The 25,933-nt window shown below is 46.2% G+C and overlaps 1 protein-coding gene across 4 annotated transcripts in view; it reads right to left on the reverse strand.

The window, feature by feature from the left end:
- Nucleotides 1–25,933, reverse strand: part of LOC142573217 (uncharacterized) — a 105,852-nt gene that overhangs the window by 22,464 nt on the left and 57,455 nt on the right. For 3 of the 4 annotated variants that reach the window (XR_012826249.1, XR_012826251.1, XM_075682807.1), the window contains one exon: nucleotides 19,826–20,044. The exons of the other annotated variant lie outside the window; for it this stretch is intronic. Coding sequence is in view for 1 of the 3 variants with exons in the window: in XM_075682807.1 (XP_075538922.1) it covers nucleotides 19,826–20,044 (219 nt within the window). In the remaining 2 variants the exon portion in view is untranslated. The remainder of the gene's footprint in view (nucleotides 1–19,825; nucleotides 20,045–25,933) is intronic. 4 annotated transcript variants of the gene reach the window in all.

Below are 25,933 nucleotides of genomic sequence, written 5' to 3' on the forward strand. Positions count from 1 at the left end.
GCATTGTTCTCTGCGCCAGTGGTATATTCGACAAAGTCTTCTTTATTTTGCACCAAAGGAAAGTACGCAGGAAGTAAAGCTGAAAATACATAAGCGATATTAGTGTTAAATGTTGTTGTTACATGCGCTTTCAGCAAATGACCCCCTGTGCTGACCGACATGAAATCTGCTTCATGTGAAAATACCGACCTATGGACCATCTTTTCTGGCGATTCATGGTAATTTTCATTTATTATGTAATAAGATGATTTATTATAAGGCACTAGGCACAGTCTAGTTGCAGTGGCAGTAGACGAACGCTGACCGCGCGCACAGCCGACACAAGAGCGCCTTCTTCGTCTTCCTCTTCACCACAATGGCCCCCGGGAGAGAAGAGGAGCCATCCTGGCGACTTACGGCGTAGGTAGGATGAGGGGGTCATAGTACGGCTTAAGTCGGTTGACATGAACCGTGTCATGCCCGCGATGCCTATGGTCGGGTGAAGGTGTCACAGGTTCTACAACGTAGGTGACAACGGAAGTACGGTCTATGACGCGGTACGGGCCATCATAGCGTGCAAAGAGTTTGGTCGAAAGGCCAGGCCTGTGAGGCGGGACCCACAACCAAACAAGGGAACCAGTCAGGAAAACTGGTGTAAGCACGCCACTGTCACGCCGCAGCTTTTGACGACCTTGAGCAGCGGTCGTAAGGGTTCGTGCGAGCTGCCTACAGTCCTCGGCGTATTTGGCGCCTTGAGACACAGGCGTGCATTTGGAAGCGTCGGGTCGGTATGGGAGCATTGTGTCCATAGTACACAAAGGCTCTCGTCCATACAGCAGAAAAAAGGGCGAAAAGCCAGTGGTAGCTTGTGCGGCCGTATTATAGGCATACGTGACGAACGGCAAAACAGTGTCCCAGTTACTGTGATCCGAGGCGACGTACATAGTCAACATGTCACCGAGTGTGCGGTTGAACCTCTCTGTCAAGCCGTTCGTTTGCAGGTGGTAGGCTGCAGACTTGCGGTGAACGATGCTGCATGCAACGAGAAGGGCTTGGATGACTTCGGACAAGAAGATACGTCCCCTGTCGCTGAGCAGTTCGCGTGGTGCGCCATGTCGAAGAACGAAGTTCCGCAAGATGAAGAACGCAACTTCGCGCGCAGAGGCTGCCGGGAGTGCGGCAGTCTCGGCGTAGCGCGTCAAGTGGTCAACACCTACAATTATCCATCGGCTACCCGAGGAGCTGCAGGCAAGTGGCCCGCATAGGCCTATGCCGACGCGATCGAAGGGCCGAGCCGGGCAGGGCAGCGGCTGTAGCTCACCAGGAGGGCGCTGTGGAATTTTACGCCTTTGGCACGCCGTGCAAGCGCGTACGTACTGGCGCACGAAGTGATACATGCCGTGCCAGTAGAAACGCTGCCTTAGCCGAGTATACGTTTTCAGAACACCGGCGTGACCATTATGAGAAGCAGCATGAAAATAAGCGCATATGTCAGAACGGATGTGTCATGGTATCACCAGGAGCCATTTGCGACCATAAGGCAAATAATTTCTGCGGTAGAGAACGTTGTCGCGGACAGTAAAATGAGCGGCTTGGCGACGAAATGTTCGAGAAGAGGGTGTGGCGGATGGGTCGTGGAGGAAATTTAGCATAGTTGAAAACGGGGGGCCCTTACGCTGCTCGTCCGGCATATCAGCGACGTCGAAGGCTGACATGGATGCGAAGAGCGGAGACACTGAAGCCATATCACAAGGTAGCGGCGATCGGGAAAGCGCATCGGCGTCAGAGTGCTTTCTGCCCGATCGGTAGACAACGCGGATATCATATTCTTGTAAGCGGAGTGCCCATCGGCCTAGGCGACCTGACGGATCCTTCAACGAGGACAGCCAGCAAAGTGAATGGTGGTCGATGACAATGTCAAAAGGGCGACCATATAGGTATGGACGAAATTTGACGAGCGTCCAAATAATGGCCAAGCACTCCTTTTCTGTTACTGAGTAGTTGGCTTCTGCCTTCTTTAAAGTGCGGCTCGCATACGCGACGACGTACTCGTCATAGCCGTCTTTCCGTTGTGCGAGGACTGCACCAAGTCCGATACCGCTGGCGTCCGTATGTACTTCTGTAGGCGCTGTGGGATCGTAGTGTCGAAGAATTGGTGGCGAAGTAAATAGGCGACGTAGTTGCTGGAAGGCTTCGTCACAGGAAGTTGACCACGCGGAGATGCCGTTGGTAGCGGTAAGCAAATTGGTCAGTGGTGCGATGATAGTCGCAAAATTGCGCACAAAACGCCGAAAGTAAGAGCAGAGCCCTATAAAGCTGCGGAGCGCCTTAAGAGTAGTGGACGTCGGAAACTCTGCGACCGCGCGAAGCTTGGCTGGGTCAGGAAGGACACCGTCCTTCGATACAACGTGACCCAATATTGTTAACTTGCGAGCAGCAAAACGGCACTTTTTGATGTTAAGTTGGAGGCCAGCAGAGGTAAGGCAGGTCAGTATCTCACGCAAGCGAACGAGGTGCGTCGGGAAATCTGGCGAAAACACCACGATATCATCAAGGTAGCACAGACATGTTTTCCACTTGTAGTTGCGAAGGATGGTGTCCATCATACGCTCGAAAGTAGCGGGCGCGTTGCAGAGCCCGAATGGCATTACGGTAAATTCGTACAAGCCATCGGGCGTGATGAAAGCTGTCTTCTCACAGTCATCATCTGCCATCGGCACTTGCCAATAGCCGGAGCGAAGATCCAAAGATGAGAAGTACTCCGCGCCTTGCAAGGAGTCGAGGGCGTCATCTATCCGAGGCAGCGGATAGACATCTTTACGAGTGATCTTATTGAGTCGACGGTAAACCACACAGAAGCGTATTGACCCGTCCTTCTTGCGTACTAATACTAAAGGAGACGCCCAAGGACTGTGGGAAGGGCGAATGACGCCTCGGTGCAGCATGTCGTCGACCTGCTCGTTAATGATCTGTCGCTCGGCTGCCGACACGCGGTATGGTCGCTGGCGTAAAGGAGGATGGGAACCAGTGCGTACGCTGTGAGTGACGGTTGCCGTACGCCCCAGAGGTGGTAGTTCACAGTTAAACGACGAGCGGAAATTCTGAAGAAGCGCGAGCACTTGTTGGCAATATGGAGGCGGCAGATCGGCGTCTACGACAGATTCAAGAACGTCTGACGACGACCACGACAATGATGATGATGACGTGCACGGCACGGGAGAAGTGAGGGCGTCGAGTTCCTAACAGGCCGTGTCGTCGGAAACATCGACAATGTGAAGCGGGTCAAGGGGCTGAACACGACCGAGTGATTCGCCGCGCAGTAATGTCACATGGTAGTGAGACGGGTTACACACAAGCATTGGGGATAATCCAGACACAGTGGTGAGGACGGCAAATGGGAGAGGTAGGGCCTTGCGACGGTGTAAAAAGTACTGTAGCGTCTGGCGCGGTAGAGCAAGAGACGGGCACAACCACACTCATGTCAGGTGGTATGTCCGTATCGGACACAATAGTGAGCTTGGAGGCTTTTTGTTCAGAGGGGTCAGGCAACGGGGCATCGGCAAGCGGGAAAAGCGTCACTTCGGCCCGGGCACAGTCGATGATGGCACGATGGTGAGACAAGAAGTCCCAGCCGAGAATAATGTCATGTGAACATGATGACAACACGAGAAATTCAACGACATAGACAATGCCGTCGATGACCACCCTTGCAGTACATTGAGCAAGCGGGGCTATATGCTGCGCAGTCGCGGTGCTTAGAAGCATACCAGACAACGGCGCTGTGACCTTATGGAGGCTGCGACAAAGCTGTTCGTCAACAACAGAAACTGCAGCCCCAGTATCAATAAGCGCAATTGCGGCGGTTCCTTCGACCAAAACGTCCAATAAATTGCGTGGCGACTGTGCAGGCCTTGTAGAAGTCGCGAAGCTTGCAGTTCGTGCCTGCGGAACTGCAGCAACTAGTTTCCCTCGCTAGGTGACTGGCGGCGACGTAAGGGGGAAAGTGAGTGACGACGTGGTGATGGCGAACGATGGATGCCGACAGGGCGTCGAGGAGGCGGCGAAAACTCGTGGTCGGGAAGCATCGCATGCCCGGTAGTATCGTGGGAATAGGCATATCCAGGCGGTGCGACAGTAGCGTTAGCAGGTGGCATGCGACGATGGCAGAAGCGCGCAACGTGGCCGCCGACACCGCAAGCGAAGCATATGGGTCGGTTGCCGCGTGTGCGCCAAGGGGTCTGAACTGGGCGTCGAGATGGAATGGGAGGCGACGCGGGAGGAGGTGCAGCTTGAAGTCGCATTGGTGCCGGAAACGAGAACGTCGGCGGCGCAGGTTGCGCGGCGACTTCGGCATAGGTCAGAGGTGCAGCCACGGGAGGGCAGGGTTGGGCGAAAGCTAAAGACCCAGCAAGTTCCTCGCGAATGGCCCGCCTAATGGGAGCTGCCAGAGATGTGTCAGGCTGGGGAGGTCCATCGTTGAGAGGCAGCATAGACAATTGGCGTGCCACCTCCTCACGAATGAAATCCTTAATCTCAACAGAGAGCGATGCTGCTGGCGTGGTGTTTGAGCGAAGCGTGAGGCCCGAGAGAGAGTCGCCAGGTGCGAGAGCACTGCGCGCAAGGACCCTTTGTCGACGCAGCTCATCGAAGCTCTGGCAAAGAGTGACGGCAGCTGCGACAGAAGTAGGGTTCTGCGCCAGGAGCATTTGAAATGCGTCGTCCTCGATGCCCTTGAGGATGTGCTTCACCTTGTCCTTTTCAGTCATGGTGGAATCGACGCGGGCGCAAGTATCAACGACATCCTCTATGTAACTAGTATAAGTCTCGCCGGGCTGTTGAACGCGCTGGCGGAGGCGCTGTTCAGCACGGAGTTTTCGCAAGGCTGGGCGACCGAAGACTTCCGCGAATGCAGTTTTGAAAGCGGACCAGGTTTGCAGTTCCCGTTCGTGATTGTGGAACCAGAGGTTCGCAACGTCAGCAAGATAGAAGATGACGCTACGGAGCTTTGTCGGGTCATCCCACTTGTGTTCACTGACGCGCTCGTAGGTAGAGAGCCAATCTTCTACGTCAGTCTCACCTGATCCGCTAAAACAGCAGGGTCCCGCTGCCGTTGCACGGCGCCGCACATGACAGGAGCGGCAGATGCGCCAAGCGGATTGTTGGGAGCGTCGTTCATAGTAGCGGCTGGAGCAGATGTTAAAGTCCGGCTGCGAAGTTCCAGGGTGAGGTCGGGGAGAGCAGCACCTTCCACCAAATGCAATAAGATGATTTATTATAAGGCACTAGGCACAGTCTAGTTGCACTGGCAGTAGACGAACGCTGACCGCGCGCACAGCCGACATAAGAGCGCCTTCTTCGTCTTCCTCTTCACCACAATTATATTATACCATCAGCAAAGCAGGATGGTCAGTATCAGCTGAAATGGCGAAGTGACTGCGTTCTTGCAAATAAAATGAACGAAATTAACCACAACTATGTCCCGGTGATTAGTTCTTAATGTTAAACTTTTGGTGCAACTTTGCCCAAATTTGCAGGTTCTGGCTTCTACGGTCTTACCGATTATAGAACTTTGGCGAATATACACCAATGTGTCCGAACAGACAACTGCGCCAACTGGGTACCTACAATAGGTCAGGCGGCCTATGAAGGTCAGGTGCCTGTGAACATTTTTTTTAAATCCCCAAGAGTGGGTATGTGACACTGGGTAGTGCCCCGGATGGACAATCTTAAAGAGTAAAGAAGTGCAGAAGTCGGCAACAGAAGCCGTAGAATGTGCAAGTTTCCACAGCAAGAATTCACCAAAAAGAATTAAGGAAACGAAATCACACCAGAGCATGCATTGAGCGAGAAGGTTTGAGCCACATAAAAGTGAAAACATTTTTATAAACGTTAAAGAAAGCTTCGCTTATCAACGATTCCAACATATGCACGAGAATTGCAGATTTATTTTTTGCACTGCTGAATTCAAGATGGAGGACACTTTCTTACTTGAGTAAAGAAACTTATGTAACCTAAGTGAAGAGAGTTTCCAAGAGGCAAAAGCCGGTAATTCAAATTTTTACATGTGGCTAAGAATTTGCAAGCACATGGTAGGTTTTCCATGGACACAAATCAATGAATTATGCTTAACAGAATCCGCTACTTCAGTTTGGTTTATTTCGGTCGCCATTACCTACGCCTGCTGCGCGACTGAAGGAGATAACCTGAACCGAATTATATGGTGTTTCTGTGGCATAAATAACTACGACAGTAATTTCATTGCAGTAGATACGTGATACTCAGAACGATACTGTAACGACTAAAAGAGAAAGTCCTAGAGATGTATTTACATATTGCTATTCATGATGAGCGAACTTTTCCGAGGAGCTATGAAAATCAGTGGTGCTCCCACATGATGCAGGTGGCAATATCCTCCATTCTGCTTGCAGCGGCACAGTTGGAAGACGGCGTTATGTGGCAGCGGGTGTGCGGCAAAGGCGGCTGATGGTCGGTTGGCTAGTTTGGGTTTAATGGCACAAAGGCAACTAAGGCCATGCTGTGCCAGTCGCAAAACAAAAAGAAACGCTACGTTAGTACAAGTAAACCTGCATTACAATATAGTTGATGTAAATAACCAGTTTTCTCAAAAAAGTTGTACAGGTTAATTAAAATTAAATTATGTGGTTTAACGTGCCAAAACCACTTTCTGATTATGAGGCACGCCGTAGTGGAGGACTGCGGAAATTTCGACCACCTGCCGTTCTTTAACCTGCACCTAAATCAAAGTACACGGGTGTTTTCGCATTTCGCCCCCATCGAAATGCGGCCGCCACGGCAGGGATTTGATCCCGCGACCTCGTGCTAAGCAGCCGAACACCATAGCCACTGAGCAACACGGCGGGTTCGTACAGGTTAGTAAATGGAACTAGGGGGTCACCTGCCAGTAATAGGGCAGGGTGTAATGGTGTATATGAATTATACAGGCTGTGTAAAAACCTCCGTCACTGTGTTTCAAAGTTTGGACATGTTAAAGGATTTGTAGTACTGTAAGCGGTTGAGTGCATTTTTCGGAAGTCGGCGGTTTTTCTTTTCGGAGGCGAAAGTTCCGTGTTAGATGTGTGTGTCCAATCCAAAGTCGGCACATGATCACCTCGAAGAACCGTTGCTGGTGACTGCATGACTTCCACTGGCCAATTACAGATTTAATAAGATGTAGCTTGTTTGTTAAACAATGGTCCCATTCGTGATGCCATTTTGACGTCAAGTCCTTCCGAACCGCTGTGATACTGTCTCTATATGGAAGCGTTGTATTTGTAAAATTTTTTTACGCTGCCATTGATGCGTATCTATCCGCTGCTTCGTTACCCGGTATCCCAACATGGCTTGCTACCCAGCAAAACCTAATTGATCTGCCGTATTTGTGTGACGATAATGCGTTTAAAATATGCACTAACAGGGGTTCACGTTTGCATTTCACGTGTAGAGCCTTGAGTATACCTAATGAATCTGTTATATGACAGTGTTTTCAAGTTTGTCAGTGATAATCTTTTGAACTACCGTCCGTATTACGTATACTTCGGCTGTTTAGACAGAGGCATGCTGAGGTTGTGAAATACTTGTTTCCTAATTTTCATTTACGGCCCCCCACCCACGTGTTTCTTTTTTTGTTATAGAGCCATCAGCATAAAATTTCATGTAATTTTAATACTTGTTATGAAGAGCGCCGAATTCTTGTATAATCTGTTGGTGTGATGTGTCTTTTTTCTTTAAATGTGTTAGTGTCCAGTCACAAAAGGGTGTGAAATCACACCACGGCGGCAAACGTTCTGGCTTTTTGGCAACCTGGAGGAATTCCTGAGGGATGTCGTAAACCCGGACAATAGTCCTCGTATCACAAGATAAGCGGCCTAATCATGTTTGGTTTATTTGTATAGTGTAAGCGGGAGCTGCACTGTGTGACGATGTTGCAGCATATGTGTTGTGGTGAGGACTGCATTCTGAGTATGTAGGAAAAAGTAGCACTCTGGGGGCGCTGTCGTAAAGGAGGCTCATTACAGTCGACGTATAAACTCTGGACAGCTGATTATGCAAAAAAGAAGTGACGCGTGTACACAGTACAACACGAACGCCGACTATCAACTGAAAGGAGCACTGAGGCGAAAAAAGAAAGAAGACACAAAACTCATCTGCGCATGCTCAGGACAGGTGATGTTCTATAAGCGCGACTTGCCAGTCGTAGGCAGAGGTTATGAACTGAGTCAAGTCGCCAGATGTAAGACTGTCTGGCTGAACGATATATGATGCCATTATAGTCTAATATGCTTCGTGCTGAAATGCGGTAGATGTGTAGCAGGCATTTACGTCTGAGCCCCACCGTTTCCGGGAGAGGACTTTGAGGATGTTAAGTGCATTGTTCGCTTTAATTTTTAGACTATTTATGTGCGCGAGAAAGTTGAACTTTTCCTCAAACAGAACACCCACAAACCTGTGTTCTCGTTTTACCGGTAGCATGGCTTCCTGTAGCTTAAGGATGGGATCTGATTGTAGGCCTGTTTTTTGTGAAAAGACGACATTATTAGTTTTTTCACTTGAAAAGCGAAAACGGTTTTCAGATGCCCACTGCGTGAGTTTGTTTAACGGAATTTGGATTTGCCATTCACAGGTTGCCAACTTTGATGCACGACACGAAACTTGTATATCATCCACATATAATGAGTGCATTACAGAGGTTGGAATCACATTACTGACTGTGTTCATTTTCACCACAAACAATGTTGTGCTGAATAAACATCTCTTTAGCACACCATTTTCCTGAATAAATACGCGGGACCGCACCGATGCTAAACGCTCTTGGGATGTTCGGCCGGGCATAAAATCGGCTAGACATTTGAGAATTCTATCGCGGATCCCTAAATCCGCTAAGTCGCTTAAAGTACTAAACATCTATTTTGTGTCGCACTCCTTTTCTAGATGAAAGAAAACCATGAACCAGTATTGCTTGTGTAGAAAAGCCGCACGTATCTCGTGTTCTAGCCGAACTAGATGATTTGTTGTACATCAACCTTTCTTGTACCCACACTGATGATTATCGAGCAGGTTCTCGGTTTAAAGGACGTATCTCAATTTGATGTTTATAATCGATTCATAAGAAGACACCTTGTGAGTGCTATACGTCGGTAGCTAGCTGCTGTTATAGGATGCTGTCCAGCTTTCAAGAAAAAGATTATAATGGCTTCCTTCCACTCATTTGGCATTTTTCCTGTTTATCAGATTGTGTTGAAAAAAAACCGAGGAAGATCTTAACTGCTTTAGGAGATGGGTGTGCGAGCGTTGTGTAATGTACCCTGTCCGTACTGGGCGCTGTCTTTTTACCAGCAGTGAGAACATTGTTGATTTCTGGGAGTGTTAAAGGGGCATTATATTATCTCTCGGAACTTCCTGTTGTCGGAAGCTTTTGTTTATCTGCTGATTGCTTATGTTTTAGAAATGTTGCAGAATAGATTCTGAGCTTGATATCTCATGAAAATATTGCCCTAATATGTTTGCTTGTTCTTCTAAATTTGTTTGCGTGCCTGGGGGCTGAGAGTATAGGGATTGTTTAAGAACCGTAGTCGCCTTTGCACTTACGAAGTTGATCCCACCTTCTTTTGGGTGTTATTGAGCTATTTACGGGGGAAACATACGTTTTCGAAGACTGTCTTTCGGCTTGCCTGCGCGTGTACGTGGCTTTCTCCTTTAATTTCTTTTTTAAATAGAGGAGGTTATCTTGTGTTGCATATCACCGAAAAATACCCCACGCTTTGTTTTGTGCTATTTTAGTGTGTGTACATTGATTCGTCCACCAGGGTTTTAATTTTTTCTTTAAGAAGCCCAAGGATTGCGGAATCCTTTGTTCTGCTACAGCAAGTATTGAGGCAGTAATCTTTTCATTCATTTCGTCTATCGTTTGATCACCCCATATGTCATCCAGACTGGCCTTTTCGCTGAAGAGAGGCCAGTCTGCTAGGTGGAGTTTCCGATGGGGTTACTTAGTGGTACTGTAGGGAAAGGAGATGTTTTTTTTTTTTTAATAATGCCAGGCATATGGTCACTACCATAAGGATTGTCAGTAACACTCCATTTAAAATTGATAAAGAGAGATGGAGTGCACAGCGATAGATCTAGACTGCTCATAGCTCCTGTGCTTGGGGAGCAGTTGGTTGGCGCACGATTGTTTCAAAGGCATATGTCGTTTGTCAGGATAAAATCTTCAAGTTTTTGTCCCCTGGTGTCGATTGTTCTGCTACCCCATAATGTATGGGCGTTAAAATCACCCGCTATTAAAAGAGGTTGAGGTAGCTGGTTTAAACTTAACTCCAGATCTCTTACAGTAAAATGTGAATGTAGTTGAATGTATATGGAACAAATGTTGATAGTTTTTGTGTGCTAAAGCGGTTACAGCAACGGCTTCTATGTGACTATTATTATCAACTTCTCTTGCTGCAATGCCGCTCTGCAGAACAATGGCTACACGACCCGAAAGTCCGTTCGCCTGAGTACGGTCGCGCCGTACAACAGTGAAGACTGTTAAAGTGTTTTTCTGTTTTTCGCCTAAGTTTGTTTCCTGTAAGCACAAGGCCACAGGAGAGAAGTTACTTAGCATGTCTTTGATGTCATCTACGTTGTGCAAGAGTCCTCTACAATTCCAATGGATAATAAAAGGTATTAGGAAACTCAAAGGTAAGAAATTGCATTACAGTGAATGAGAATAAGAAAGATGCTAGGTGACACAGATCTAAAGAATGCTTATACAAAGGAGCGATAACCTTTAGGTTATCGCTTTCTTATTTACCGTGGTTATTGAGATTTTGCACCTCTTTTCGCGCTCGAGAGTGCGCTTCTCCTTGGGCGTCGACTACACCGGTGTTTTCGGGTCCATCGCTCTCTTTGAGTCGCTGGAGGACCGATAATCGGGCGCCGAGACACCTATCTCGGGCCTTGGAGTTCGGTTGATTTTAGGGCCCTGCGGGACTGGTGTCTGCAGGGCCTCTGAAGAGGATGGATCAGCGCTGGCTGCTTCCACCTCGGGGGCCGGAGGGATCACTGGGGCACCACTATGCGTGGGCTCGGAGGACTCCTGAGCACTCTGTGACGCTACCCCCGCCTGCATCACGTCGGCATAACTCCTTAGCGAAAGGTATGAGAATCGCTTTATCGCTTCAAAGAACGATATTTTTCCTTTGACAGTGCAATTGCTTCTTTTTCCCAGCAATGAAAAGACCGCGAGTAAGTTGGATGATCTCCTTTGCAGTTAACATATTGCGGGGAAGAGGTGCAATTATCAGATTGGTGATCGTTGGAGCTGCATTTAGCACAAGTTGTTTGTCCTCGGCATGCATAGGAAGCATGTCCAAACCTTTCGCATTTGGAACATCGCCTGGGATTCTGGATATATGGTCCGACATTTACCTTAGCATAACCTGCATCCAGTGAGGTAGGCATTACACTTGTTCCAAAGGTGAGTATAACATGTTTTGTCGAGATTTCTTGGTGGTTTCTGTGGATGAAAATTCTTTGTAGTTTGGTAACCTTTTGTTCCTGGAAACCTTCCAGCAGTTCGTTATCGCTCAAGCCAATAAAGACTTCCTCTGATATCACAACCCAGTTTGTATTTAGCGTCTGTGTGGTGAAACTGAAGCCAATACAGGTAAGTTCCGAGAGATATTGCGCTTAATTTTTGTCATTTAGTTCTAGGAGGAGGTCCCCGCTAGACATTTTCTAGGCTTGCTATGTCGGTCCAATTTTGTCTTCCAGACACTTGGCCACCAGGAATAGGGAGAGCTTTCTTACTGGTATGTTGTTTTCGCTGTGCAGTACATAGTGCTTGGGAAATGATGGAGCGTTGCTCGGAAATGAATGAGACCTGGAACGGTGCTTCGGTGCGGCATCTATTCAGACGCCGATCAAAGACAACGGATGCATGCGCTGCCATGAGAAAAATGTGTATGTTCGGCAGTAGCGCCGACCACTCACACCGGAGCCCAACTAGGGGACGTGGGAGAGCTTGCGTACATGTCTGCACGACGCCAGTCGTACGTCGTCACTATAATCAAATATGGTGTACCCAAGGTAGGATAGCCGCACTAGGTTAGCCCTAGCCACCAAGGAGTAAGGAAGTGAATGGAAGAGAGAAGGTGAAAGGAAAGGTGAAAATGTGAGAGAGAAAGACGAAGATTTGAGGAGACAGGAGAAGGTGACTGCCGACTTCCCCGGGGTGGGCCAGTTTGGGGTGCCGTCTACGTGAAACAGAGACCAAAGAAGTGCGTTGCCTCTTCGGGGGGTCTTAAAGGTATGAACAACCTGCATCCGCTCTACCCCCAGGATAACCCTTTACCTGGACACAGCTAAGCCGCGCACGACTACACGCGGGAAGGTCCCACCCTCATGTGCTCGGATACGTGGTGTCGCAACACACGAAACGCCTGCTGCAGCAGACGCCCCTGCGGGGCAAAAAAGGCAGAGAAAAATGACGCAGTGTATATCTCTGGCGCAGTGGGTTTGGAATACCCGCACGCTTCAAGTGTACATGCAAAAGTTATGCAGTCAGATGCTCCTTTTGAATATTACTGCGACAGGGTTAAGGCCCCCGTACCGCAGAAACTCCGGTGTCGGCGTCCAGCGTCGAACGTTGTTACGGTAAAAATACTTTTGAGCCACCCATACCCAGGCCCACTAAGTTGTGCAAGGAAGCTATTGAGCTAATTCAATTTCTCAAAATACGTAGAAAAATTGTAAAGTACGACTTACACAGAACCTACAGGCATGATAGCGTTCGATTGTAATTTGACTATAAGAGAACAGTTCACTATGTTACGGAAAAGCCAAAGAAAGCACTTTTCCAGCGTTTCTACCATGCATAGACCGGCCACAGCACACACCATTTGCGCGCGCCAGCGCGCGAGCATCTTAGAGGCCACGGAGCAGTCCGCCCGGTTCCTTGCAATACCTCCAGATGGCACTCGCGTCTGCCGCAACGTGGTCCACGCAAGAGGCCACGTTTCTACCAGAAAGTTCGCTTTCGTGCATAGCGCTCACGGCCCGCGTTTCCCTGTCAACATTGCGGTTACATACGCTGCAGTTGCCGGGATGCGTGAGAAGCAGTCAGGGATTTGATTGCTATCGCGTTCCACTATTAAAGGCGAAGCTTAAGCGTCCTCCACATCTTTTATTTGCACAGGTCTCGTGCGGCGAAATCCTGTCTCTACATGTTCTGCAATAAGATATTTATTTTTCAAGTCACTGCTTCAGTATATTGAGAAAAATAATCTTTGTGGGTTTTTACTTGCCAAAACCATGGTCTGATTATGAGGTACGCCAAGGTGGCAGACTCCGCATTATTTTCGACACTTGGGATTCTTTATTGCAGACATAAATCTAAGTACACGGGTGTTTTTTGCATTTCGCCCTCGTCGAAATGCGGCCGTCGTGGCCGGGACTTGATCCCGCGGCCTCGTGCTTGGCAGCCGAACACCATAGCCACAAAGCAACCACAGCGGGTAAAAAGAAACATTAAAGTCCCCTTTCACGAAACTGGCGTGCTGATCACAATTACCACTATCCATGAACTTGGAGACTATGAAGTCGTGCATAGTTATATATGCTTGTGCGACGACCCAGAACCTTACAACTGATTCCAAGTGATTACCAAGTTATATCTGCCTTTTTTTTTGCAACTGTCGCGCTCAATTTATCCTTTTCCTTAAATTTGAAAGTATTATTTTATATTCATTAGCTGTAGACACCCATGTCTCCACCAATCCACCATAGTTGAAACGAGGAGTGAAGTTTCCAAGAATATGTAACAAAATGAAAACCTGCGACCCTTGTAGCCAATAAATTATAGTACTTGGTTTAGTCTATTTCCCTAAAAATACAATGAACAGTTTGTTCTTTTTGTCCGCCTTTGCACTATGAGATCTCTGAATACTTTTTTCAATCCAGGGTAATGTCAACTTCTGAGATGTCACAGAAGCAAGAGAGTGGCCCAATTGCAAAGAACCCAACTTTTTTGTTCCTGCGGCCCGAAAACTGCCTCTTTAATAGAGTTTTTTTCGCTCTTCCTCGGTATTTTCCTGAAAATGCTGCCTAGCTTCGCAACACCGTCTGTACAGGGTCCTGGTAGGTGGCGTAGCGAGTCTATGCGAGGTGTTTTTATTTGTGTGACCGGGTTTGCAGGGGGTGATTCAGTTCACGAAAAAGAAAGCCACGTCGTTTCTAGGGCCATAACAAGCCATCTAGACAAAGAAAGGAAAAGGCTGCATTAAGCCGTATTGGGCACAGAGTGACAGCGGGGTACGTGAAAGCGTGCTGCTGAGGATGTATGAGAACTATGGCAAAACATAACCAAATCCGCAAGCCGCATTTGTTTTGTGCATTTAAGCACACACGTTTAATAGGGCACTAAAGCAAAATAAATAAAGTTATATTGACAAAGTATTCTTCTAAAAATGTGTTGTTATATTTTGCAATAATACGTCTATGAATAGAGGAGGAAATGAAGCTGACAGTTTCGTTCTTTGAGTTTCACGCCAGAACCACTACGCTACAACAAATTCTTTTTTTTTTTTTGTATCTGGATCACGCAGGCTATGTAAAGCTTCTTGAAATTAGCCGTATTCATTCTGTGGCTCTTTTAGAGCAAAATGTAGTCTACAAAAAAATAACAACCTTTCCACTCTGTGAAGATGGAATGGCAGCGAAAGCTGACGACGGTGAAAACTCTCGAACGAAAAGCAACGTGCTTTCGCTGCCATTCCATCTTCACAGAGTGGAATGGCTCTAATTTTTTGCGTTGCTAGTTCGGAGGTGCCCGGGCTCGCGATTACCGTTTTCGTTCAGCTTCGCGGGATCGTCCTTCGTCGGTGGGTGCTGGCCAGAAAAGCTGAGGGTGCTCTTCTCGTTCGCATTGATACTTCAATTGACCTCAAAAAACTCGTGTAAATATGGATATAGCTAGATCACTCTCGTTTCATACCTTCTCAGGAGTTCATAACTTTTTTATTGCTAACACCGGTAATGCATTCACTGCCACCCAAGTTAATATCCGCAGCATCCGTAAACACTGGAATCATTTTTGAGCTTTAACTTCGCCTTTCCTGCCTATCTGTGACGCCTTTGTTTTGACAGAAATTAATGTTCCTGCTGATGCCATGTCTTCTTATTCTATACCAGGTAATAAATTGTTTTCATACACTCGCACGTTGCGTAAAGGAGGGGGGTGGCCTTATTTGCGAAAGACAAGTGGTCTGTGTCAGAAATACCGCTTTCCTTTTCGCAAGCTGAAGTCGTTGCTATGCAACTATGCTCATCTTAGACTTCATTGGCTGTTTTGTCTGTGTACCAGCCACCTTGTTGCAATGTTCGCTTATTCTTATCAGAATTTGACACAGCACTACCATCCCTATCTCTTGACGAGAGCGTTTGTGTGCTAGGCGACATTAACATCGACACCCTCTGCCCCACTCTGCCACCTGTCGCCGACTATCTCGATCTATTATCTAAATGGGGATTAGAAGGCATTATACATCAAGCAGCGCGTGATGAATTTCTGTGTGGAAAGTTGGTTAAATCCTGCATAGACCATATTAATGTTCGGTGCTCCACTTTTGCGATGCAGGCAGCTGTTGTTGAAACCAAGGTCGCTGATCATTATTTCGTCTGTTATCGTCTTGTAGAAAATGCCCAACCTTCCAAAGTCAATATCATGAAAAAAGAAATTTGCGCTGTTGATCCTAAGCTCTTTGACGAATGGGTCACAAAACATGTTAGCAGTCCATGTTATATACACTCTCTCCAGCTGATTTATACGACCGTTTTGTTCAGATTTTCCACAGTTATTAGAAACAAATGCACCCGGTTTGTAAAAGTCAGATTACGTCGCGAAGAGAACAAATGGCTGTCGCCACGAATATTAGCGGTATTTAAGGAAAAAGACCGTATGTTGGCCCAAGCTAAACGGGCTCCAAATTGTCCGGAGCTACTACTGAAATTCAAAACATGTAGAAATCGAGTGAATTCCATGATTCGGCTAGCAAAGCGAAATCATATGCGCCAAAAATTCAAAGAAGCTCGTTCGGACGTGAGAAAGACGTGGTTTTGCAAATGGATTAAGAGGTATATCCAAACGTGGTGGTCGCCTGTTACGATTTGAGTCCCATATTTCTGCAGACGGGGCAACTCTTTCAAATTAATTTAACACACACTTCTCGCACGTTTCTGGTACTGCTAAACCACACTCTGATCACTGTACTTTAAGAAACAGCGTATACAAATCTGCGCACCTTCCTTCTCTATCAGAACTTGATCTCAGATCAATTCTTTTTAACTTAAAAGCTGGTAAATCACCGGGCGTTGATGGCATTTCTGTGGACGAGTTATGCAGAAATTTCGATGCTGTTAAGTATGTGCTATTATCACTGCTGAATCACATTTTAAACAGTGGTATTATACCTACAGAAATGAAAAAGGCCATAGTCATACCGCTGTTGAAGACTGGTGCACGAAATAGATACGAAAATTATCGCCATATTCAATTCTGCCGTGCATCTATCAAATATTAGAAAAACACCTGCTGCAAGTCATGTCGAAGTACCTCGGTGCCAGTAGCATTATTTCAAGTACGCTGTATGGTTTTGTCCCACGTAGAGGCACACAGGCTCTCTTTGAGGATATTTCAGACATTATAAATTCAGCTTTTGATGCTAACCAGGTCGTACGTGCTCTTTTTCTTGACGTTAGCAAAGCTTTCGACAGTGTTTGCCATAGCCTTTTGTTATATGCTTTCCTTGATGGGATTTCATGGGCTTTTCTTAAAACTACTCTCTCAGTATTTGGAGGATAGAACGCAGTTAGTCTCCATTGGGCAGTACCGGAGTAATACAACTTCAATAAAAGCCGGAGTACCTCAGGGATCTATATTAAGTCCACTTCTTTTTATTCTGTATGTGAATGACCTCGCAGCTGCTATCCCTACTTTCACATTTCAGTACGCAGACGACACACTTATCTTGTCTCAAGCTCCCCGTTTTTCAGATGCTATCTCCCTTTTAAAAGATGCAACGATTAGCGTTATTAACTGGTTCACTAACAATGTCTTTAAAATAAACATCTCGAAAACACACCTTATACATTTCCATAATCCTTTGAAGAAAATCAGTTTAAACATTCCATTACTGACACACTCATCATCTTGCACCCCCTGCACCTTCTCACCTGTTCAATACGTTTCAACAGTGAAACACCTCGGCGTTTTCCTCGACAGTGACTTCACATGGAATTCGCATCTGGCCCATATATGCTCAAGATTACGCACAGTTTAAGGTATATTAAACAATATCAGATATTACATGCCACTCTCCGTTCGTAAAATGGTTTTACAAGCTTTGGGTTATGGTACGCTTCGCTATGGGATTGCGGTGTACGGTCACTATGCGATTCGATGGAAAAATAGAGTCAACGCCATCCTTCGATCGATTCTGAAAATTATTGGTTATGATTTAGGTTTAGCCACCGGCATGGACCTTTTCAAAGACTTAAGGTTGCGAGATTTTAACGCCCTTCTGGCGGAAACGGCCATCCTGAGGCATTTCCGGTCGCACAAATGCAAGGTTGACTATGTTCCTGCTTGTTGTCTCTGGCCGAAGACCGTTTTTGGGTGCCTCGCTGCTCTACCAAGTACGGTCAGCGCACTCGTAATTACTTCATCCCTTGCTCTCTCAATAAACTACCAGCAAGTGACTTGCGCGCGAAATCAAAATATAAATTAAAACAAATTCTTCGTCGCATTAACCTCAATCCCTTACACGGTTGTTTTTTCATGTATATTGAAACCCTACATAACTTTATGGTTCTGGAGCAAATACATCAATTTATTTGTTTCATTATACAGCTACTGATGTGTGTGAATAGAGCGTGAAAAGAGTACTTTTGTTTTGTTTCAGTGCCCTGCTCCCTGCAGATTTATTATGTATATTCCTGTCTCTTTGTTGATTTCTATTTCGATTGTTTTTTGTTGCCTGTTGTCAATTGGATAATTGGTGGTTTTTAGGTAATATACAATCGCCTGATGCATGTTTTCTTGCTCTTTATTAAGAATGCAGGGTTATGCTACTTTTCAGCGTAGGATACATGGTTTGTTTTCATTTTTGCGTCCTCACTGCTCTTTGTGTTTCTCTTCTGTGTACTTTCCTCATAACAGTGTTTCTGCCTATCTTGTGTTATCCGGGATATTACATTGTGTTAAACGCTGTCCGTCGGCTCTGTCCTTCAAGCCCAATGCGGCTTTGGGACGCCTATTATGTATTAATTCTGGCGGAATTTCTGTGTCAATAAAGTATTAGTATTATTAGTATTTCGCGCCGGCGCCGTTCCCATTCTCGTTCCGGTTCCTTTCGGCGCTCCTCGTACTCATGTTTCACTTCGGGTGTACGAACTATACGTGTCCGCCCCATCGATAACGCAGCCGCTTTTAGCACCGATACCACTCCTTATATACTGCGGTAACCTTGATGTCACGCTATTGTTCATGCGAGAGTTCTAATGTGTTCCGCATTTTGACGCCTGCGCCACCGCACTGCACCCGTATTACTGTGTTAGAAATCGCTAAGTCCGTTTCTGTTGCCAGACGCCGAAAAAACCACGTTCCTACCCTTGTGCCTGGGGCCTCTTCCGGTCCCACGTGAGAGAAGGGCAGGTCAAGGGCACATTACAGGTCCCCGAGCCCACAGGGGTATGTAGCTTGGACCCTTCTGCGCTATCACTAGAATCGGCCCATATGATGATTTATTTCTGTTGACGAACGCAGAAAAAACGATTGAAAGTTAATAATATACAACTTTTGCTGTGAAAAAAATAACTGGTACCCAGCAGACGCTGTCAGAATCTATGACATCATGACGAGCGGGCGCCACTTGCCTTGTTGTGCGCTTCTCGTTTTCTTTTTCTTTTCTTTTTTTTGCTTACCACGCGTCCTCTAGCTGTAAGAGTGGTATTTTTAGTATTGTGAAAGGGTAATTTACTGATACCGAAAGAAGTCATTTTCCTCTTAACTGGCGCTTTAATGTACGATTCAGATTGTGATGATTTTATGGTCTAATTTTGAAATCGTATTCTTTCATTATCCGCAGTCCATCCACCATGGTCAGAGGTGCTGTGCGTGGTTGATGTCTTTACATTATGATTTTATGCACTGTGGCCGACTCACAAACGAGACACCGCATTAGCATGAAACCAATGATGACCGCTTGAAGTTAGAATGAATACGTTAAAATAATATTTCTTCCATAGATATTTGCAGTCCTCCTCGTATAGGCTACTGTACGCCCAATGCCAATTGACCAGCAACGCAGTGGCAAAACAAGGAAGCCTCAGTCAGACTAAGACGAGCCCCTTTTTCGAAACATGCAGGCTCCAGGCTTCCCTTGAATTACCTTTGTGGACAAAATACAAATTTTTCAGGAGTGCTTCCCCGGAGTGCTTCGAGCAATTTATTGGAGCAATGCGATTTTACGCTGGCATTAGCCTTCTCCAGGCTGATAATTGCCTTATTTGGCCCTTGTCGATTACTTCTAATCTCAGTTGTCCTGCAAAATGCATGCCTCTTCGGATACCGCACACATTGCCTCCTCTCTCTCCCTGTGATCTTTGCTTTCCCCTTTCCCATTCCCCCGGTGTAGGGTAGCCAACCGGACGTTATTCTGGTTAACCTTCCTGCCTTCTTCTTTTCTCTTTCCTCCTTATCTGTGGCACCACTCAAGTGTTCGTCCCAGCACGTTCTCTATCGAAATGGTAGCAATATTGTGTTGAGGCTATCATGCGATTGCCTACTAACCGCTTTCACGATGCATAGCCCGGGCGTTCACGCACTTCCCAGCGTGGGCGGAGAATAGCCGACCCACGCCGCACCGTCGTTGCCTAAGTGCCCCGTTAGCGCATGCCAAGTAGTAGGCGCCACCCTGAGGATGAACCGAGTTCTCCCCTTCGACGCATCCGGAATGGAGCCTTGATACGTCTCTCGCAGACGGCCACTCCCCGTACGGTAGCGGCATACCTGTGAGACAAAAGTAGGTCACGCTTCGTAAGATGGTTAACAGCCGAATTTCTGGATAGGCATAATGTAGAACAAAGTGAAACTCAGCTCTCGTTGGTACATTATTTTGGTGGAAACTACGTAAACTAGCTATTTGCTTTTTATTCTTTTTCATAATTGTGTTGGCGCCATACATAACGTCCACATAATTTTTTTTATATAAACCAATTTTATGCTGCCTATCAGACTCGGAGACATGGCTCAGATATGCCGGAGCTTATTTTTGCATAGCATTTATGAATTTAGACTGCGTAAACTATACACACCAGCGCACAGAGCGCTTCATTGCTGAAATACAGGTGCTGATTGCACCTTCCCCGCGGGACCAGTAGCATTCCCAGGAAGTCGAGTATCTTCGTTCAATCTCCATCGTGGTTCAATATGGCAAACGGGTCAAAGGGTGCGGCATTTCGAAGGAGTGCCACTCGCACCCGTTTACTTAAAAAAAAGCTAGTGCAATTTAGTTTCTAAATCAAGCGATGTGACAGCGGAAGTTCAAATTATTGGTTGTGACCGGAATAGTGAAATTATAGTCTCAAAAAGATCAGCAGTATCCCGTTGTCGGCGAAGGCCCCGTAATGCGTAGCTGGCCCAATCACGGCATTGCTCCTTAGTCTTGAAATTTGGGTTTGTTGGTACGGCCATTCCCTCTTAACATCCTTTCCGCGTAGCGCAACCACTACAAGGAGGATGGGGAGGAAAGATACAGCAATGTGTTTGTGTCTTGTACCTTGTCGATGTCCCTTACTGGTTGCGCTACACTGAAATGCGTTCTTTGCTTGTTTCCACAGCCCTAGGTCACTTTTCCACACAAGTTTCTTCAACTCGGTCAGTTGAACTAACTGGCGCTAATGCAGAGGTTCCAGGTTGAAGAGGCATACACGAGTCTAGACCTGACTAAAGCTTTATAATGTAGTTTTAAGGAAACAGGAGCTAAATAATAGTTACGACGCAATAAACCAAGAGTGCGGTTTACATTGTTAATCATGTGTTTATTATGAGTATTGCATGATAAATTGTTATCTATGTGAACACCTAGGTATTTATAAGTATTGACAGACAACTGAATATTAGTAATGGAATAAACAGGGATAGTACAGTCAGCCGTTCTTCGGGAAATCCTCATTCTGCACTTGTTAGCATTCGATTTCATGGACCAGGATGAACACCAAGAAGTAATGCTGTCAAGACCAGATTGAAGTTGACAAGAATCATAAGGGTTGTATATTGCACGGTATAGGACACAATCATCGGCAGGCAGCATGATTGTTCATGTGATGCAGGCGGCAAGGTCTTTAATGTAAATTAGAAACAATACGCGTCAGAGGACGGAGCCTTGCGCTACACCGGATGTGACAGAACAATTGCGCGAGTTATGAACATGAGCAGCTACGCGCTGGGCCATGTTAAATAAGAAGCATTTATTCCACTGCAATAAATTCGAGTCAATATTCAGCATGCTTACCTTTAGTAAAAGCAAACGGTGAGAAACGCTATCGAAGGCTTTTTGGATACCAAGAAAAGTGCAGTCGATAATAGAACCACTGTCGGAAGCCATAAATAGGTCGTTAGTACAGAGAATTGGCTGAGTTTGCAATGAATAGTGTTTCCTAAAACCATATGACGAACAAACGTAATTTAGCCCTCACTTCACTCAGACCCTCTTCATCGCTGCAAGTTCATACAGCCGCAACTATATAAATTAAAGATGTCGCTGGCGGGTTCTAGTATATTTCGGCGCCTGTCATAATTCTCGGCTAGAGGCGACAAAGGAACGTGCTCACAGTTGATGCCGTTCGTGTGCTTGGGCCTGATTATGCGCCAAACGAGCCATGAACCAAGAATCTACGAAACGTTTGAGCAATGAAGCAGCATGAGCAATGCTAGTTCTATTAGCCTGTATAACTGATAGGGACAAGAAAATTGCAAAACGACTTCCACACTGTGTATGCCTACAGACGTAAGTCCTGTGGCAGAAATACTATGTACAGAAAAATACAGGATAATCAAACGCAACAACAACCTTGGTAGCAACTTCTAGCGCAATAATAACAACCCTCGTATGTTTTTTTTTTATCTAACAAGGCACAAAGAGATGCATATCTGCGAATAGTAATTTGCTCAGTCCACCACAAGGCGCCTTTCCGCAAGCTCCATGTTCTAAATTTCCGTGATAAAATAGCAAATACTTGTACTACCGTTACGCACTATTCATTGAATTAGGCGAATACACAGCTAAAAAATATGAAACCGCTCGTCAAAATAAAAACCAGAACGAGACTGGCTGTGTTAAATTTAATTGTCTCCGGTCATCTTCAGTTTGTTGACTGCATGTGCGTTCAGCCATTCTCTGAAAACATGGTTCTAGCATGGACACCCTTGTTTTCTCCAGCTGGAGGCTTAGTGACCTCCAGCTGTTTCATTCTCGGGGTAGTATCCCTGTTTATCCCTTTTGTATGATTCCTCCGGCTTAACGTTCACTCAATGCAATAGGGGGGCATCATCTTCATGCGAGAAATTGGAGGGCAGCAGCACTTAAATAGGGGAAGAATCTATTGTCTCTAGCTTGATGGTTAAGGAATGTGTCCCACAGGGAGAAATAATTCATTACGTCTTATAGGTCTTTCAGCGGCATTTTATCTTTTACACATCAGCAATGCTGTCGAGCAAACCGAGAATTTCATCATAATACAAAATATTTATTTGAAATGTATGAAACCTCAGTATTCATATTTTACGTTTGAAACAAAAATCCAAACGCTAGAAAAAGGCGAGCGTGAAGGCAGCTCGCTACCCTTCGCATGAGCGCAACTTTAGTCACGTGTAAGATGCTTTTCTGCATCACCCATACAGCGGCCCGCGTCCTATAAAATCAGCAGTCGCACGGATAACAAACGGAGCACGCAAGGTGTGCACTATAAACCGAGGCCAGCGCGCGAAGTTCCAGAGATCATCCGATAATTTCGTCGCTATCTTCTTTACGCGTGCTTACAAAGGATACCAGAGGTGCGCTTCGCACCGAATGCCGACAAACGAACCGCACATTCCAGGGATCACACATTTCGCGCTGTCGTGGCTACTCAAGCCTTTCGTGTGGTTGTAAAAGAGACTGCAAGACATGCATGCCCTCACAACCGTGATATCACCGTTGCCTTTTGCCAACACGCTATCTTAAGTGCATGATGCGGAGTTATACGCACGGTGATGTTTTCGGCCGCTTGTAGGCACGATGGTTTCCATGGTTTTGCTGTTTGGAACTACGTTGAAGCGCACTTCATTATTACGTCGAAGTGCAGAAGCGCGAGCAGCTTTGTATAATTGCGTTGGCATTAACGCACTTCACTCACCCTCCGGCGTCTATATTTGCATGCTTCTATCTGTACCTGTATCTATGATTGTCGTACATAATCGTTTTCCGGCCTACCTGTGTCAATAGGTAGGCCGCGGTCGAATGGACAGCGCATTGGCCCGTTGTGCTGAGGGTGCAGCTTTAGAAACCAACCATCGTACCAGCTCGGGTTAATGAGTATGTGGCAATGTGTACATACGTGCGCTCTTCAACAAAACGTTCATGATGATGATGATGATGATGATGATGATTGTGGTGTTCTGGCGCAAGGGCCAGGGATGGCCAAAGAGCGCCAACCGAAACTTTCACGCCAACGTGGATCCACACATGTGTTACTGGGTAGGTGCGAGTGTTTATTTAATTATTTGCAGTACCCTCAGAGAAAGTATGCATTCTAGAGGGGAGAGTCTACATGAAAGAAGTTAAAAATAGGTTTATACAGAAAAGGGACAGTATAAGTAACAATGAATAGTTATGCTAGGTCACTAGTTACACATCATAACAAACACAAAAGAAATAATACTGGTAGTTCACAGCGGCAATCTTATTATACACTTTTCAATACGCAAGTTAGGAATGATAGATCAATACATACATACGTCAGTTGCAAATATTGTGTTTATAAATACAAAAAATAACATGATATATTAAAGAGACAGAAATCTGGCCATAATGTGTTGAGACGTTGATGGAAATGAAATGACCATATTCTATAGTTTTTGGTTCGACCACGCTATTCGCGATTTAAGCAGGAATTCGAATTTTGAATTGGCAAAGAAAGTCTCAAAAACCAGGAAGTGGCCAGACCTCGCAATGCAGCCTTGGCACTTGGGATGTATTCTATGACATTAGTGCACGTAAGGTGACTGGTATTAAGTACAGCATATTTACTGCTTGAAATCGCAGTTTGTAAATTAAAATACACTCGCGCATTATTCTATGCTTCGGAAATAAAAACGCACGCGTAGCTACGGCAACATGCTGAACTGGGTATCGCGTGTAAAAGCGTGGTTTAGTTTTCGATGCGATTGGTTTTGTTTTGACTGGTTAAACACCAAAGCAGTGGGACAGGAAACCACGAAAACACGTAGCCATTATCGCAAAAATCATTTAACAATCCGGAAAAGACGAATCACAAGAACATCGACTTGATAGACAAAATTACACTTTGTTACAGCACGGCCACACTTGCCATCTGCCTCCCAATAACGCCGGTGTGTAATCGCTATCGCGTTTACCTATCACAGTATTCAGCATGCTTCTAGTGAACGACTACGGCTCAAACAATGAGACGTTCCTTTCCTTCGAGCGCTTCCTAACCTTACGTGAGGCCTCCTTAGAGCGAAGGACCGATGGAGGAAGCAAGCGTACTCTGAAAGCTCCCTTCACTCACGTAAGGAGCGGTTGCCACATGCCTGGGTTCGAGATTATCTCTTAAAAGCTTTACGCGAACACCATTATTCAATAAAAAAATGTATCGTCGCACAATCTTTAAATTGAAGAGCTAACACAGAGAAGCGTGGACGCTTTCTTCTAGTTTTGTTTACTAAACTTAAAAAAAGTCGCGCATTACAGTACAAAACTTGATGTGCTCCAGCAACGCTGGCACGCCAGCGTCGTGCAACGCCTAGCAACGCCTAGCAACGCTTCCATGCCGCACGCGTGACTGAAACGAATACGCCTGGTAAGACGTACTGTGCTCGCGCTTCTCCGCAGGTGGGCGACAGCGCGCATGCGCAAGCAAACGTCACGTGATTAAGCAGTGAGGTGAAGCGCTCGTTCAGGCCAACGAGCGGCGTAAGGACGTATGAAGGTAGCTTTGGAGCTACCTTATGCTGAGGAAGCACCAAGGAAGCCTTCACCGAGGGCCCCTCAGTAAGGAAGCTTTCAGAGTGACATAAGGTAGCCTCACCGCAATGAAGGCTTCCTTACTGAGGTAAGCAAGATTTCATTGTTCGGCCCCACATCCTCATTGCACATAAAGAAAATTCCGATAAACACTGCTCCAGGGCGTTTTCCACGTTAGCCATTCATAATTAAACACTTTGACCGGTAAGCTTTCCATTGCACTAAAAAAATAGGCACCACAAAAATTGGTGGTCAGCACCTTCAACCACAGCAACTTTCATAAATTAGATGTAGATAACTAAAGCAGCTTTAAATTGAACAGGATTACTTATACTAACAATAGATGCTGGCAGACCGTTCCATTCGTTGAATGTTTTAGAGAGCAGCTTCTTGGCGCCCGTTCCCGCGTTTCGCGTCGCCGTCGGTCTCGCCGTAACCAAGGTCATCATCCGCGCTGCTATAGCTGCGCTAAAATAGCGACACTCTCCTCCTCGTTGCGCTTTCCTCCTCGATTCCCCTTGCCCGCCGGCTGCGCACGGCACGCTTTTTCTCCGGGGCTCCCGCGGACGCGCCGCAGCGTTATATGGAAGCGTGTTATTTTGGACCAGTTGCGCGCGCTATTGGTGTTGAAAATTTTGAGAAATGTTCATAAC

Source organism: Dermacentor variabilis, chromosome 2, assembly GCF_050947875.1.
Source record: "Dermacentor variabilis isolate Ectoservices chromosome 2, ASM5094787v1, whole genome shotgun sequence".
Lineage (NCBI taxonomy): Eukaryota > Metazoa > Arthropoda > Arachnida > Ixodida > Ixodidae > Dermacentor > Dermacentor variabilis.